Source organism: Struthio camelus, chromosome 2 (genome assembly GCF_040807025.1).
Source record: "Struthio camelus isolate bStrCam1 chromosome 2, bStrCam1.hap1, whole genome shotgun sequence".
Classification (NCBI taxonomy): Eukaryota; Metazoa; Chordata; class Aves; order Struthioniformes; family Struthionidae; genus Struthio; species Struthio camelus.
The window spans coordinates 152,916,471-152,933,353 of record NC_090943.1 but is presented as its reverse complement, the minus strand read 5'-3'; the positions used below and the strand labels follow the sequence as shown (position 1 = coordinate 152,933,353).

The following is a 16,883-nucleotide window of genomic DNA, read 5'->3' as shown; positions in this document are numbered from 1 at the left end:
TAGCTACATCTATACATGTAAAGAAAATAAGCCAGGCTTGTTCTTTGGCCCTCATGGCCTACTTTGTGATCATTCAGCAAGACATTCTCCTCCCCACCAAAGCAGGGTGACCTCAACTGTACTGCTTACTGGGAACAGCTCCTGGCCCATGCTGCCCCCACCCGTTCTTGGGAGAGTTACTACTTGGCACAGGTCAGAAATGTGCCAGGAAACCTGCTAATAAGTGTTTCAGGACAGTGTTCAAACCTGTACTCTGGCCCTCTTCAGTTCGTTGATAAGATGTAGCCTTTGTGGCCAGTCACTGGTTTGGCAAGGACTGTGGCTTGTGCTACTGTCTCCCCATTCAGGACAGGCTGCCTGTATTGGCAGCCTGCATGTCTACTAGGAGAAGTACCGGTGGCCTGCGTAGAATTGCTGGCATCAGGCATTTGGTTGCTAACTTCAGAATAAGTTGAACAGTTTCAGTGATGCAATGTCTTTAAGCTAATACTATCACAAAATAATGAAGTAGAGATCTCATGTCCATCAGAAACTCACCCAGAGTTTCTGTAAGAATATGATGAGATGGAGCAGGAATAGCATATACATTTATATTTTTCATATGGTTACTTAAACCCATAGAATCATTCTGTACATACTAAGGTTTTATTGGTATTAGAATAAAGAATTTCTTTTTTGAAAAAAAAATCTGATAATTACTTCTCTCTGTGCTTCTAAACAACAGTCTTTGTGCATCTGTTTTTAAGTACATCTGTAACTTCCAGTCAAGGAAAGCCTTTATGGCAAGTGGCCTTTAAGCTACATGCTGTGTCTATCTCATGTATTTTTTTTCTTCTTCACAAAGCATTCACACATTTTTCTTCATCTTTATCAGTGAGTATATACCTAAAAAATGATTTAGGCAGGAAAAAATTAGTTTTTCAATATAGTTTGCACTGACCGTTTAAACTGATGGTGGAGATTATAGTGCTGTCCTTCTTGCAGATATGTATCGGAATAAGAAAAGAAGCTAATTTGTCCACTCCATACATATTATTAGATACAACGTTATATTGCTTCTTATCTCATGTGATGCCAAGGTTGTCTCCAGCCTCTGTGTGTGTGAGGGGGGAAGACAGCCATGGGGTTCTGAGAGCACATGAAGCGCTAGGCTGACATAATGGAGATGCTATAGACCATTTATTCCCCTAATAAATCCATGTCTGCCACCTCAGAGATGGAAACAATGTATTTTTTGTTGTTATTCTTAATGTCTGTGCTAAATATAAAAGATGTATGGTTTTAAATAAAATTTGTTTTAACGCTGATACACTGAAGGTTGAAATGTATACTCAATATTCAGTCTGCTTAAGCACACTATGCTTAACTCATATGGATAAACTTTTTCTCAAGGATTTACTTCAATTTAGTAAAATCATTTCCGTTCTGTTCCGTTTTGCGTGTTTGTTATATCTGGAGACAGCATTGCCTCACTCTAGATGCTTCTGTGTGTGCAGCTGTGCTGAGGGAAGGAGTGTGTGAATATTCTTTGCTCAGCTCTGTGCAGTCTGTGAGCTTAAGCATCAAGGGAGATAGTCTGAGCAATCCTGCAGGTTTTGTTTTGTATTTAAGTGGCTTAGCAATTGTTCACTTCTGTCCACAAAGCTATGAGAGTGATAGTCACCCCGTGGCGGGCACCGAGGAACAGCTGGGGCAAAAATGTCCTCAGCTGCTCCACCTGGATCCAGAAAAGGAGCACTCCTTGCAACCTCAGCAATACTCATTTTATGCTGGGTAGATAAGGCCTTAATTAAAGACCTCTCTTTGGAAATAGAATCTATTCAGGTTTCTCATGTCTCTTCCAAACATCAGCACTTACGGTCAAGGTGAATAACAAATCTTGGTTTCATAGCACTTTCCTGGATGATCATATTTTATTGTTTGTTTATTGCTGTTTCTGATGTCAAATTTGTTAGAGGCATGTAGTTAAGTGGTACCAAGGGTTGTGTTTTGTTTTTTTACATTGCTAGCAGATGACATATCTGAACAGAATTCCTCTCAAAATGATGAGGACTGAGCCTATATATTCATTTCTGGAAAGCTTATGCATAATCAATTGATTAATATTTACATCTATAGAAATGAAAAAAACAAAAATTTCGCAGACATCCTGGGCAGGAATAACTACCATGCCTGAAGTGAGGATGTTCAGACTTGGGACTTGCATTGATCTATAAAGTTTTCTTATCTTTACTACAAGATTAAATTGAAGGATGTGCTGGTTGGATGTCCAGGAGAGAGTGATGGTGGCCTTAATAAGTTTGAGTCAATTATATAAAAATTATCAATCATATAATTATATAAAGTTATCTAGAAATAATATACGGAATGATCTGAATTTCAGGATAATACAATGGTATTATCCTAGTGGTAATAGAATAATAGGCCTAGTGGTAAACAATAAATACTCTAGGGTAGACCTAAAGAAAAATCCAGGTTGCTTTCTAAAATGGTCTCCATTCAGACAAAGTTAATTTTAATGTGGGTAAACGTAAAGTTATACGTGGAGGATCAAAGAATTAGTGAATGAGGAATGCATACCTCCAGAAAGAGGAATTGCACCTAGAAAGTAGTGTTTCTGAGAAGAAACCTTGGCAAGAGAGCACTGCAATGTTATGAGAAAAAGTGGAAATGCAATTTTTGCTTGTCGAACTTGGCTAATAATGAAAAAGTACAAGAAAACAATTTTATCCTCTATATGGGCTGAACTGTAACATCTAATCAGGGACTTGTATTTTGTAGAATATATTGAAAAACTGAAGAGGGTGCAGATAAGAATCACAAACTTTAGCTGAGGGCTAGAAAATAAGCTTCGTAGAAAAGTGCACAAAGGCTACCGTATGTTTAACTTCTCAAAAAGATGATGAGCAGAGTTTTGTCTACAGTGTATAAAACAGTCCTTTAATCTAGCAGAGAAAGGCATAACCAGAAATAATACTTGGATATTAAAATGTAAATTAGGAATTTGGCACATATTTCTAGCGGTGGAATGATTAACTGCTGGAACAATTACTGGAGGAAGTGGTGGATCCTCTGTCTCCACTTATCTTCAAGTCTAGGCCGGATGCATTTCTCCAACAAGTTATTAGCCTCAACAGCATGTGAAAATCAGTTTTTTGGCTCATGTTTATTTAAGAGATCTCACTAGATGTTCTTGGTCCCCTCCCCGTTCTCATTTGCAATCAATGCATCTCAAGTTTTAAAGAGTAAATTATGTTTTGAATTATATTTATTAATACAAAGTGAAAGCGTTCTTGAAGAAACATACATTATCTAATTTTGCTATCTAGGTCTTTATTATTTAATCTACAGACTTTGGAAAGGCATGCAGGTTTGAGATAATCTTAGCGCAGTAAACTTCAGATAGGAACTGGTTCATCTGGCTTGCTTCAAGGCAAACAAGGCACATTAAGTTATTGTGCCTAATAATAAACTTTGAGAAATCACAGGCTATTTAGTTTGTGTTTTGTCCTCCTTATATTCACATGTGCATCTGCAGTAAAATTTAATATATAATGCATTGCTTCAAATGCTGCTATTACAGGCAACCTTGAATTTATTTGGAGATGCAATACAATATACAATAATTTAAAGGAAGTGCAGCACACACAGATTGCTTGTACATGAATTTCTGTATTTGAAATAACCATAATTTTGAAACCACCTAGTTTATTTCCTTCAGATGTGACTCTTTCACTGTGAAAATCTCCAAGCATATCAAATTGAATTTTTCTGCTTTTGTGCTCTATTCTAATTAAAAGAAAAGAAAAAAATGCTTACGAATAATTCAATATCTGCCTTAGGAGAATAAGTGATATTAAATATTTTAAAACCTGTTCACTAAAACCCATCAACTAAAATATTTTTAAAGGCTCACAATACCTTGAGAGAAATTATTTTCTCCAAGGAACAAGAATCTCACCAGTTTAGTGTCTGGAAGGTGGAGAGTTAGGTGGTCTGGTAATCTGTTTATGTGTTACTTTTGACAGGGCCTAAAAGAAATACTTTCAAGCTAAGTTTATCCTAGGGCCTTAACCCTGATTTGCTGATATTTCCTCCTGTCCTCAGCAGACTCTTGTTCAAGCCTCAAGTCTCAGTCAGTCAAAAAAGGTTAGCTAACACTACTTTACAACACAGCAGCAGTTTAAAGAGGGGTTTTGAGGGGGGGGCAGAGTTTTTCCTGTAGCATGAATTATGCAGACGGTTCAACCAAATATTATCCAACCACTCAGGAAAAAAATGCAGGAGGAAGTTTGAAGAAGATTTGTTCAGTAGTTTTAAATTCCTGATGAATGTTTTTGAAGTTTAATGGTCCAAACTATGAGGTGGCCCCCACAGACACTATCTGTGTGCCAAAAAAACTGATAGACTAGGAGCCAGAAGTACAGCAAAGCTCTAGGCTCATGATATATGAAAAAAATAGGCTTAACAGTACTACTTTATAAAATAAAATAAACAGTAATGCAAATGGCTGATGGCTATACAAATTCTTTCTTTCATGTTCCAGACCTAGTCTGTCAGGCAACATGAAACAGTTATTCATTGTCTAATATTTTAGTCTCAATACGTCTTCTCTAAAATCAAAGAAGTTGCACTATTTCTGTGTTCTGGTGAACACTGTAGTAGCTGTGTGCCTGTTTGAGTATCGGTTTTGGGGTGAGAAGGGATTCTAACTACGTTTTCCCATGCAGTGCTGAATCTCACCCTTTAGTCCAGCCGTTCCTTTCCATGGCACCTTTGCAGCAAGAGAAATAGTATCATAGTGACAGGAAAAGCCAGCAACATCCTGGGAAAGCTGCCACATGCTGAGTGTGTCACTGACATCCCATGCCCCTTCCAAAATACAGCAGGGAGTTAGGGAAGGGAACTGCTCCCAGTAGCACACTTCAGGTGCAGCGCAACAGTGCTATGGAGGGTACCTGTCCTCCTAATCCTTTTTCACTTCCTTATAGACCTTCTTGTGCATCTTTCTCAAAGAGAAAAGCAGAGCTTCAAAAGATCATAGTTAGAAAAAGCAGTCAAGTATTTTGTGTTCCTGACTTCGTTGTATTCTCCACATGAACAAGAAACCAAAAAATAAAGCTTTTTAATTACCATGGTCCAAAAAGCTGTTTCTAAAGTTGTGACAGCAGTTTGATAATACTAGTAAAAAAACAAATGCTGGAGCAAGATAAAGTGCCATATGGGTTACTATACCTATTTGTTTTTATTATAAATGGCTGTGCAGTTTTACTTTTGATATCGGTGAAAAAGTAGTATGTGTCTATTTGGAAACAAGTAAGAGTTAGGGAGAAAAGTGCCTTTTTCCAGCTTCTAATAGTGAATAAACTTTCTGTAGATATGTGCTGTGGAAGTGATTGGTCGCAGCATAAATCAGCGTGGCACGCTTATGAGAATTAGTGGGCTTCAGGTGTGCAGTAGGTCAAAGAGCCCTCACAGTCAGTCTTGAGAAAATAAATACTCCTATATTTAGGGATAATGCCATATAACTCATCATCTTTTAAATCCAGACTGACCATGGCTCAAAGATAGCAGCTACTTCTGCACTAGTTAAATAAATGTACTTGGTTGTTCTCTGGCACTGACATGAACCAGCATAGAGGAGTCCTTGTCCGTGTGACTATACTCTTCAGCTCCAAAATGGGGACCTGCCTGCTGGGAGCAGTCCCTGGCCCAAGATGTCTCCTGAGCCGAGCCTGGCAATGGCAGGGAGAGTGCTGCTTGGCGAAGGTCAAACTCAACAGGACAAGTGAGTGTTTGAAAACATTCTCTGGTCTCATGTACGGATGTAGCTGTTGAGTCCTGGTTCAGGCTCTGTGTAGATTAGTTTTCATCCAGAAGAGTTCCTTAACCTGCCTGAATGCCATAGTCCACACAAGGGAAGGGTTGGGAACAAGCAGCTGGGAGTGGGGTGAAAGGCAGGGCAGCTCCCCTTTCTCAGTTGCTGCATGAATGTCAATTGCTGCATGGAGTCAGCTGCGTATGCAGTCACGGTCTCGGAAGAATGACCTGTGGTTGCCTTGATAAACAGATGCAAAGAATTCCTTCTTCTCTCTATTTCTTAGGAGATATGAAACTTTGAAAGACCAGTAACTGGATTTGCAATAACCTTGAGAGCTGTTCAACGACTTACTCTCCCGGATACAATGACAGTAAATCCCACAAGATTTCTTGACAAACTTAGAGTGAATGCTGAGGAGAAGCCAGTGGCCATAGTGTGCATGATGTACACACAGGAAGGGTAGTCCTGAAAGCTAAATTTAGATCATTAGGTAGAGAGCCTGAGTTATCAAAGATTGTTGTCTCTATAGATAAAATATTTTTACACATGGATACATATTTTTGACTGTGTATAAATATTTTTATTATTTTGAGATTTGGTTTATATTTCGTGTGAAAGGAAGAAAAACAAACAAACCCAAACCTTCCATTGAAAACATTTTGCTTGGCTCTGCTTGCAAAGCGTTTGATCTGACATGGTGGTGGCAGAGATAAGAATAGCGAGTGTCCTCTGTGCAACTGATGTTCTTATCATTGCATTCTGAGCTAAATCTATGTTAGATAAACATTTTGGCTGCATTGGAGACCCACCTGTTTGTGACTGAAAGGAGGACTGGACACAATATTTAAACATCGACACTGTTGACTTAAACATATGTTGCCTAAAAGAATTTACTGAGAGTTTTCATGTCACTTTGAATTTCCTAGTTCTCCTCTTCCACCAGTGTACTTTCTTTCTCTTTCTTCTATGAGTCTGCATATATGAGGTCCTAACTGTAATTTTAGTTTTCTTTACTAAACAGAATCAGTTGGTTTATGGTCTAGGCAGAGTAAAGGGCTGCTTCTATAAAGAAAAAATAATGCTCTTTGAATGGATGAAAGGAGGTTAATAATCGGGAGTGCAGGCCAATTTTCATATCTCACTGCTACCTACTGTACAAGCTGTAAAACCACGCTGTGGAAAATGCATTGCATTTCACCAGTGTAAGAAGACTCTTTTCTCAGTGAATTTGTCGTAAACTCGAGGGAAAATCCACTGAATTCTTGTTCTTTGTATAGAAATCAGTATCTCTTAGACAGATGACAATTTTAGTTGCCAAATTTTAGTTTGCTTGCATAGTTTTTATTCAAACCAAACAAGAAGTAGGTATTTATTTTGGGAGGAAAAGAGTGTTGTACCTTAGTTTACTTATTCTTGCCCTAATTAATAAAAACTTTCATTTCTTAGTGGATATGTCAAAATTAAAAGCATTTTACTTTGGCAAAGACAGTGATATTGACATATAGATTTGGGATAGTTTAACATTTCTTTTAGTTGAGGAATTATTCTTTGATTCTTTTAAATTAGCCTTCATCTCAGTAGCTGATGCCTGGTGCCATTGGGCAAATACTGGTTACGTGCAATGTCATATGGATTGGGATATAATCATTTATCCAAAGCTGTGAAGTGATTAAGTGACAGTGTTGAAAATAAAATATCAGAATTCTGTCTGAGAAGAACTAAATAAGGTATTAACCAAGTTAGCTGTGCATTAGCAGGGTAACAGACTCTGCTTTCACAGTGATGACTGCAGAAAGTACACAAAGTGTATTCAAGACAGAAATTTCTCTGATTTTCATCAAGAAAACTAACATCAAATAGACAAGAATCAGCTGAAAACATCTAACTGTGCCCTTTACATAAAGAAACTAATGTTCATAGTCTATTATTCTGATAGTTTTATTAATTTCAAAAGGCCAGGAATATGGATAATATGTTCCGTTAACTATTAATACTGCACCAAAAACTATACAAAACACCAGTAAGCTTGTAAAATCAAACACTTCAAAACTGAAGAAATGCCATCATTTGCTCCTTTTTGTATCACTTATGATACCGTTTATAATTACAGTATGTTTTTCTCCCTTTTTATTCAGTAAATATTCTAAGGCCTAATTTGTTCAACATTATTCAACCCTTGCAAATGAAGTAAAAAAGGATAAAATAATTTGTGGCTTTTCTATGGTGTCCATTGTTAGCGTATTTCAGTACTTGGCAAATATTCATTAACCTAAATACTGATGTTTTGGGATTAAAAGTGGCGTTAGGCGGAGCTAGTGTTCTTTATATGTTCAAAGCATCCTTTCTGTTGTCTTCAGAGGCAAACGTGAGTATGCAAGACTCCTTAGAATGACGTCAGAAATTCACCCAGGCAAATGAGGAACTGTTTTCTGGCACTGGACCCATTCTGTCCCACCTGCTCAACCTGTCTCCTTTCTTTTTCTGTGTCACTGTCCAAGTCCCAGTCTCTCCTAGTCCCTAACCAAAATGGCCATTTTACTTTGGCTGATTTTCCTCACGTCATATTCTTCCCGTAGCACACATTGAGCCATTTTCAGCCTACGTATGCAAGTGTTAAAAAACAGCTGCAAACTAGAGTCTTACTAACAAATTTGTCGTGAATTCCTCATAACAGGCAGTATTGGTAGTGATGCCTGTAACATCCAGTTTACTACATTATTGAAGTTCTTTGCATTCCCTTCCTGAGGGCCACTTGTCAATGTTGGTTTGTAAATCACACTTTTGAAAGGGACTGACTTTGTAGCAAGGGAATTTTTCTTTTATTCAGGATATATTTAGAAGTCTTCTTACAATGTATGCATTCCTCTGGCAGTTTCAGTATCGAAAATGTAAGCAGTAAGTCTTTGGTACAGGTCCATGTTGTGTTTGCGAGCGTCATTCAATACAGTAGAGCTCTGATCCTGATTATGACCTCTCTATGTAACAAATAATTATATTGGCATTTACTGAGTTCATTTCCTCTGCTTCTGCTAAGTATTCTGTTCTTTGCATCTTCTTTGACCGTGTTATAGTCCTTTTGTGTTTTGTTCATTCTATTGTTGATAGCACCACTCATTTGATACTAGTTGGCTTATGGCTCTGCTGCAGGTTTCTCAGCACAGCATAACATTGTAAGTATTGACCTATGCTTAAGTGACTCATGGTGGAATTACCTCCTTCTGGCATCTACCTATATGCTGGAGGCAACACAAAGACATAAGAAATGCCATTACTTCTTCCAATTTTTAACCCAGCCGAAAGTACCAGGAAATAAATTGCCTTTGGAGAATAATAGGATATACACATGAGCTTCCTTGTTTCATTTATGTATTTTATATATTTCTAGTTCTGTCTATTTGCAGTCATTGCAACTGCTCATTTTACTCGATTCAGTTCCATTATTTCTGGGCTGGATCCTTTTCTTTGGTTGTTGTTTTTTTGCAGTCGCTGTTCATGTGAACCTTGATGTACACTGCAAATGGAGAGTTGTTCTGTCAGAGAGGAGTCCTCAAGAAGCATACATTTGCTATGTTTTTCTTGATTTTGATCTGACTGGTTAAACATCAGGTCCCTCTGTCCTGTGTCCACTATTGTCATTAGTTCATCTGGCATCTGCTATCTTTCAGTGATACTACTTTAGTGTGATAACTTTTTTTGCTTATCATGTGGAGGAGATGCTGCCACCCACAGAGTCTAAATTAGAAATGCAGCCGTATGAGAATGATTTACAAGTACACAGCATGTAGCTCCTAAAAGGATAAATGAAAGGGAAAGATCAAAAGGTGTATTTAGCAAGGTCTGCTATTATCTTGAGACACAATTGTGCCTTTGCTGCTAGCAGTGGAAATTCTGCATATGAAAACATTGTGAAGAGAAATAGTCGCACACCTTTAAGTCCCATTATTCAGTAGTCATCTGTAGAAGAGAAAAATGATTTAAACAAAGAAGGGAGAATTAAAGATTTTGATATCTCTGAAATAAAATAACAATTTGTATGCGTGAACACTGAAAAACTGTGAGAGAATTAAAACAGATACACTGTAAAGCAAAGCTGCAGAGAGTCTTTTTTTTTTAAGCTTTAAATTTAAATCCTTACTGCCCTCATGTGGATGTATACTGTGTTTTCTCCATCTATTGAAAGTAGAAATGGACAGGTTCCATCACAAGAGCAGGAAATGCTGTCATACAGTTGTACATGAAGGACAATTTGAAAACTAAACTGAAAGCGTACATCTTAGGCAATCATCTCAAGCAGCATGGCAGTGATCTATTTTGTAACTTTTACATAGAAAAAGTGCCTATGACAAGCTCTTATACTCTCTTTCTTTCTCTGTGAATACATTTGCTCTGTTTTATTTTTGAAAAATCAGGAGTGCCCTGAGCGTTAAGGCTATGCAGTCCAAGCTGTGTCTGTGAGAGTCTATCCAGAGGAAACATGCAGTATTTTCTTGGAGCTCAGGATACGAGACAAAGCAGGGAACTGAGCATGAGCTCTCTAATGTACTAGCATGCTGCAGCTGTAGGAGCAACAAGGATAAAATGGTACAACAACAACAGAAAAACAAGAGAAATCATCCACAGATCCAAGTGCCAGGTTAGAACTAATTACTCGCATAGCTGTTACTCTCCACGGTATGGACAACTGCTGTTAAAAACTCTCCGTGTATTAGTGTAAATATACATATGTGTGTATATATATGTATTTCAGGAAATCATGTTGGAATTTGCATTATTACCTTTATGTTATTTTACCATTAAAAGCTGTTGTACATTGTTAACTAAAACAGTAATATTTCATTGCATATTAGTGGACCATCTACCAACCATGGACAAGTAAGTAGTCCACGTGAAAGTTTCGTGAATAGCACTGTAAAGATACCATTGTGATAACAGTTACTTAGTAGAACATACAGACTTACTCATCAGTAATTTATAAAGCAAGCAGGAAAGCTGAATTTGTAACATATCTTCATTGCAATAAAGAGTTTGACTGAATGGCTTTGGCAGTCTTTCTTCTTTAAAATAACCAGTGCAGATGTACGAGAGATACAGAATGACTGGTAAGCATTTAAGGGTTTTATTTCCTAGATAATTGCACAGCAAATCTAGCCAAGTTTCAGATCTTTCCTAGGCCCTGTATGTATTTCAGTGTATACACAGGACTCTACAGAGTATTAAATAATTTCTGTAAATTGTGTTCGGAACCAATTCAGATGATAACAACTGAGGAGCCCTCTTTTAGATAGTGGGAGATAAAAATGCTTTTTAAGGAAAAAAGTAGTGTTAATTTGAAGACGTGTTTAGTTAGTGTACAAGGGAAAGTAATAGGAATATAGTACTGTGAACAGTCCGTGTGCAGATATCCTGCTCCTCATTTGAATTATTTGTATTTGCTCCCATTGCTGTTAGCACCAAGGACTTTCAAGGACAGATTGTCCACAGTAATAGAATAAAGATTGAAAAACAGCCCTGATGTGGAAACCTGTATAACGTGGAAAGTAGAAGCAAGGCCTGTGGCTATCTGCCAGACGGCAAGCAGGCGAGTTAGTTATCACTAGAAACGATGCCATGTCACTTAAAGAGTGTTGCTGGCTGCAGATCCCAGACTGCTGCACTAAACCATTTGCTCGCTGGAGTTCTCGTTCTGATAAGGAGGATTTTATAGGCTGTGTGGATCAGACTTACCATCTGAGATATTGTCGGTTCCTGTCCTCTGCAGTGATACTGTAACTTGCTATTGATAGCGGAGAGTTGGAGCCAGACCGGGAGGAAACCCTGAGGCCTGTGTTGCAGGCCTTGAGTAACTAACTAATAGCTAACTAGCTGTGGCAGAGACTGATGTGAGGCCCCGGAGCTTCACGGGAAGTGTGGGAGGGGATTGCACATTGTTCCCTTTCAAATAGCCCTATTTTTACGCATTTGGGGCTCTGTAGGTTTGCTCAGTTTTTACAAAGTTTCATCATCCTTCTGAGAGAGGCGGCTTGCTCTCCCAGCCTGGCTGGCCCACACCGAAGGCTTTTGCTGAGCAAGAGCAAGAATGATCATGGCTGTCTCGCCCGTCCCACTGCCTCCGAGGGCTGGGAATCCACATGGCGGGTTGCAAAGCCCTTCCAGAGACACCGGGTCCTTGTGCTCTCCCTCCTCTTTTGCTTCATACAGCTTGTTGTAAGCCAGGACTTTCCTCCTGTGTCGTAGGCTGGGAAGTCTGTGCTGATTTCCTGACAACAGCAAGTACTGGAATATAATAAACTGTGGATAAAATGCACTCCTTTTCAGCAGCCCCAGCAAACCCAAGCGCAACAGAGCAGTGTTGTTTCAGGCAAAGAGGTGGGTTTGGATGCAGAGCTCATGCTTTCAGGAGCCATGAGCGTGCGCGAGGGGTGGAGGAGGCTGGATGCGGATCCCCGGCAGACGGCGTTCTCCAAAGAGCCAAGGGGACCGGTGGCTCGCGGCCGGGGGAGCTTGCTGGGGCCCCGCGCGGGGGCCCCTTCCGTCGGCCCTCTCTTCCCACTGCCTTCCCTCTGGGGAACTGGGAGACTTGGTTGTTGGATCTTCTTTGGAGATCCACTTTCTGCACTGTAAACATCATGGCTTTCGAAAGAGGAGCCTGTAGCAAGATATTTGGAAATTACTTCTGTTCACTGTTCTTTTGCTGGTAAGCACAAAGTGTGAATTTAATAAAAGTTCTCATGCATGGGGATCTCAGCAGCAGACTTTGTTTGAACTCTGTAGTCTTTATAGTTACCTTTTTTTCTGCTAATCTCCAATCTCTGTTGCGTTCTAATAACAATATGGGAACCAACTGCTAGTCAAGGAATACCTTTTGCATTCAGTTTTCTGGTTAAAATAACAGTTGGAATTTGGAACTGTATGACCCTCACCAAGCATTCGGTTTTTCTGTGTGTGATTTAATATTGTCCCGAAAACAAGAGAACTCATTCTGTACTGCAGGGCACTTGGAAATGCAGTGTGCAGCCAAAGAGTTCACTAACACCAGGACAAGTTATCAGGTATCAGCTACTCAGAGGTCGCTGCCTCTGTGCAGGTTTTTACTCCATGGCACACGTAAAGAAGATAAGCTGCCTTCTGTGTGCCTTGGGGTAAAAGCAGGTACAGGGACAATTATGGCACAGCCATTGAAACATGGTAATGTCTTTGCTGTACAGTGACATATCAAATCACTGAAGTCTATTACAGGTCATTTCTTTTTTATTTTAGGGTATCACATTGGGAGCACACTGGCAGTTTGATTTGATGCTTGTATTAGAGCAGACTACCTTATAAGGCTTAGAGAAATAGATGCCCAGTGGGGACTGTGTCATTTTATCTGTGCATTTCAGGATCTTCAGAGGAAAAAGAATAGATCTTTTACTACCTTAACATTACAGTGAGCATTTGCTTTATTTCTCTGGAGGAGAGCATAGAGAAAACTAGACGTGGCACTGACTGCAAATTAATTCTTTTTTGTTAATTGGTCTGCACAGTGAAAAAACTCAGAATCTAAGATCGCTGAGCGAACATCATAGCAAAACTCCGGTAAAGCTCTCATTGAATCTTGTTGGTCTTCTGGCTAGCAGCATTATCAGTCATTTCAAGTTGTTTCTGCTTATCTACTACTTCCTTAATGAATATTTCAAAGATTCGGGTTAAAAATTTTTGAGTATTTAAAGTACAAGATAGAATACAGTATTCAACTATATATTCATCCCAGTTTTGATGCCTTTCAATGTACCAACTAGTAGAATCACGTAATAAAATTTTGATAGGAAATTTCTGTAATTGAAACCACCTTGTAATGCCACTTTGTGTCAAGTATTCCATCTCTCTGACCTCATTAGGTGTGCCTAGTTATTAGATACAGTGTTACTAAAGAGTTTTAACTTAAAAGCTGCTTTGATTAATGTTTGGTTGGACTGAGGTTTTACTGTGTAGGATTAACTAGATTTAAAAATGGCAAAATGGCATAGCAGCATTAATGCCAGACTTTAATGAGAAGCAGAAGTAAGCTAAACTCATGTTCTCATTATTTTTATGTCCTGTCCTATTGCCACTACTATTCCTAGTGAATAGTAGCCTAGGTAGCATATTACTCACAAATACGTGATCTTAACGATATCCATACATTTTTAATGAATCTTAAATATTGTTAATTTTAAAATCAGATGCATATCTCAACCTTATTATCCAACACAGAAAAATGTTTCATATTGATTTGAGCCTTTTTAGTTAAGAAACAATATGGAAGTAAGACGAGGTCATACTGGCAAACATTTCTCTCAATTAAGACTATTCTATCAGTGTAGTTGAAAAATACACTTTACACCTTTTTGTGTTATCTGCTACTTGAATTTTGTTTTACTCTCATCTTCATAAGTGAATTTAGTTCTCCGGAAAGTTTAGAGTTGGCAGCTCTAGAGAACTACATCCCTAGTTTTTTCCATTGATCACAAATTGCAGTGTGATACTGCTGATAAAACCCAGACAATTCTCACTCAAGACAATGTTCAGTCATCTCCTTAAATCCTACTAAAGTATATAGGATTTAAGTATATGCTTAAAAGGTAAGTCAGTGCTGAAGCAGGGCTTTTGTAGATTTTCAGTCCGTTATATCTTTGCTGAGATAATGAAAAGGCTCTGAATAGGAAACAGTTTCCTCATCTCAGGAGTCTGAGAATTCTTTTTCCTGCCTTGATCTCGATTTCCTGACTTGGGTTGTTTTTCAGAAGCAGTGAACTTCAAATATGGTAGTTTTGGACAAAAAACGTGTAATGAAGTTTTGGTTTCTACATAGTGATATACAGTGAGAATTAAGCACTGTACGCTCATAAGCAATAGTAGCAGCTCTTCACAGAGGTGGCATTGTTTCTGCCGAAGCATGTAGGACTGTATCCAAACAAATACTTGGGCTGTGATGTCTGATTTCTCATTGAAATCATGGATATATTGGACTTGATTTAAATGGGATTACTCACTCAAGCAAATTTACGCAAGGGTCTAAGGCACAAATCCAGCTTTCAGTGAGTTAGGAGTCTACGTACATGCTTGTTTGGCTCTGGGCCCTAGGCCTGGAGCATAACTTTGCTTGCGTGAGTTATCGTGTTGAAATTGAGACCTACATAAACATTGTTACTCATACCAGCAAAATTGTGTGCGTGGACAAGTGTTGACAGCCAGGGATCCAACTTCCTTTTCTACCATATTGAAAAGTTCTGTTTCCAGTGATGACTGAAATTTATTAACTAATCATTGCATTTACACTCCCCATTGATAATTCCCTGGTCACTGAGTTTTCTGACTACCTTCTAATATTACCTCTGTATTCCTTTCTTAGTTGACCTGTTCATGTTATGTTGTTTTTTCTTGTTTAGGAAGAAGGACGACAAAAACAAAGGACAAGAAAAAGAAGAAAAAGAATTTGATGGAAAGGGCTCAGAAGCAGCACAGCATCTTTCTAGCTACAGATAAAACAAGCCAGTAGAGACTTGATTTTTTTAATATATATTTTGCAAAGTGCACAAAAGCTGCTATATGCTCCTGCCCATGGATGCACTACGATTCAGCTGCTTTGACAGTATTGGTGGCAAATAACTTGTGAAAAAAGCCCACAAGCTTGTTTGTTTTATTTATATGTTTTTTATTTTATTTTTCTCTCTTATTTTTGACCTGGAGACTTCAAGGTCAGGAGTGCACTGCGTTGAATCAGTGGAGGCGGTGCTGAAGTGTGTCAAAGGTTTAGTTTGAGTGCCTGGCCAACATGTTGACATGGAATGGAAGCAGGAAAGAAATCTACACGTCACCATCAGGCACACTTGTGCGTATTTAAATAACGAAGAGGAAGTCTTGGAGGTGTAGGGACTATTGCATTTATGGCCTTTGTTTCCTGTATTTGTACATTTCAAGAGTAAATGGGTATGACTTATCTACTTAGCGTTAATGTGCATTGTTCTCAGCACCTGTTACATTGAAACAGCTGTATAATAAAACTGCTTTAAGACAATATACCACAGGAATTACTGTTTAGAGTTTCAGAAGCACAACAGACCCTATGTGTACATATTACTCTGTATACATATAAATAAACATATTTACTGTACATCTATGCATTTTAATGTATAATACATTATACATGTTTAAAGTTATGTCCTGTTGGTTCCAGTAATATGCTTTAAAATAATCCAGTACATGTTTACTTTTTACTATGTTTTAAATATCTTTTCATATTTCTCAATAGTTACAAACCAGATTTTTTCTCATTTCTAAAGTACATTCGGATGGCTAAACTACCTTGTAGTGACCCTCACAGTGGAGCGTCAGCTCTGAAATATACTTGCCAGACTTGTAAAACTCAAGTCTTCTCTGCTATTCTGTACTCCTATCTAAGCCCCAAGCTCAGCAAAAAGAAGTGTAGCTTTTTTAAGATGAGGCGTGATGATGATAGATGTTTTGAGTGTCAGGAAGAAAATTATATGGAAAGCTCTTGGTATCTAAGATTATGTGTGTAGCTTTTCAAATATAACACACCACGTTTTATTTCTATTAGCCCTAGTCCGGTCCAGTGCAGCAACTGAGTACCTAAATAAGGGAGAAATGCAAGAAAAGTCTATGTAAATTCATAAGTATAGCAAACACCAGTCCCAGTTCCCAGTGCTGCCAGTTATTTATAGAAGTTCCTCATATTTAATCTGCATCTGTTTATTTTTGCGTTTTCCTTGTAGGGAAGTAAAAATGGCTCAGGATGTGTAAACTAGTAGTCTTGCGTTATTGGGCTTGCATTCAAGGAGATTTTTGAAAGTCTGCCTGTAAAAGTCTACATGAAAATGGCTGTAATTTCTGCTGTCACTTACAGAAGTTATTCCAGTTCTAGGACTAAAACTCTAATTGTATTGTTACCTTCACAAACCAAGGAAAAGGTAAAACAGACCCCTAAAAATCTTTTTGTCATAGACTTCAGAAAAATCGCACAGCTCTCACAATTTTAATTTTATGAGTTTTATTCTTTAGAAATAAATTAGGGAAATAAAGC

At 38.3% G+C, this 16,883-nt stretch overlaps 1 protein-coding gene across 5 annotated transcripts in view; it reads left to right on the top strand.

Annotated features, from left to right (window-relative positions):
• RSPO2 (R-spondin 2) overlaps positions 1 to 15,697 on the top strand; it is a 111,032-nt gene extending 95,335 nt beyond the window's left edge. For all 5 annotated transcript variants that reach the window (XM_068933125.1, XM_068933127.1, XM_068933126.1 and 2 more), the window contains one exon: positions 15,229 to 15,697. In XM_068933125.1, the coding sequence (XP_068789226.1) occupies positions 15,229 to 15,338 (110 nt within the window). In that variant the 3' untranslated portion in view covers positions 15,339 to 15,697. The remainder of the gene's footprint in view (positions 1 to 15,228) is intronic.
• The last annotated feature ends 1,186 nt before the right edge of the window (positions 15,698 to 16,883 follow it).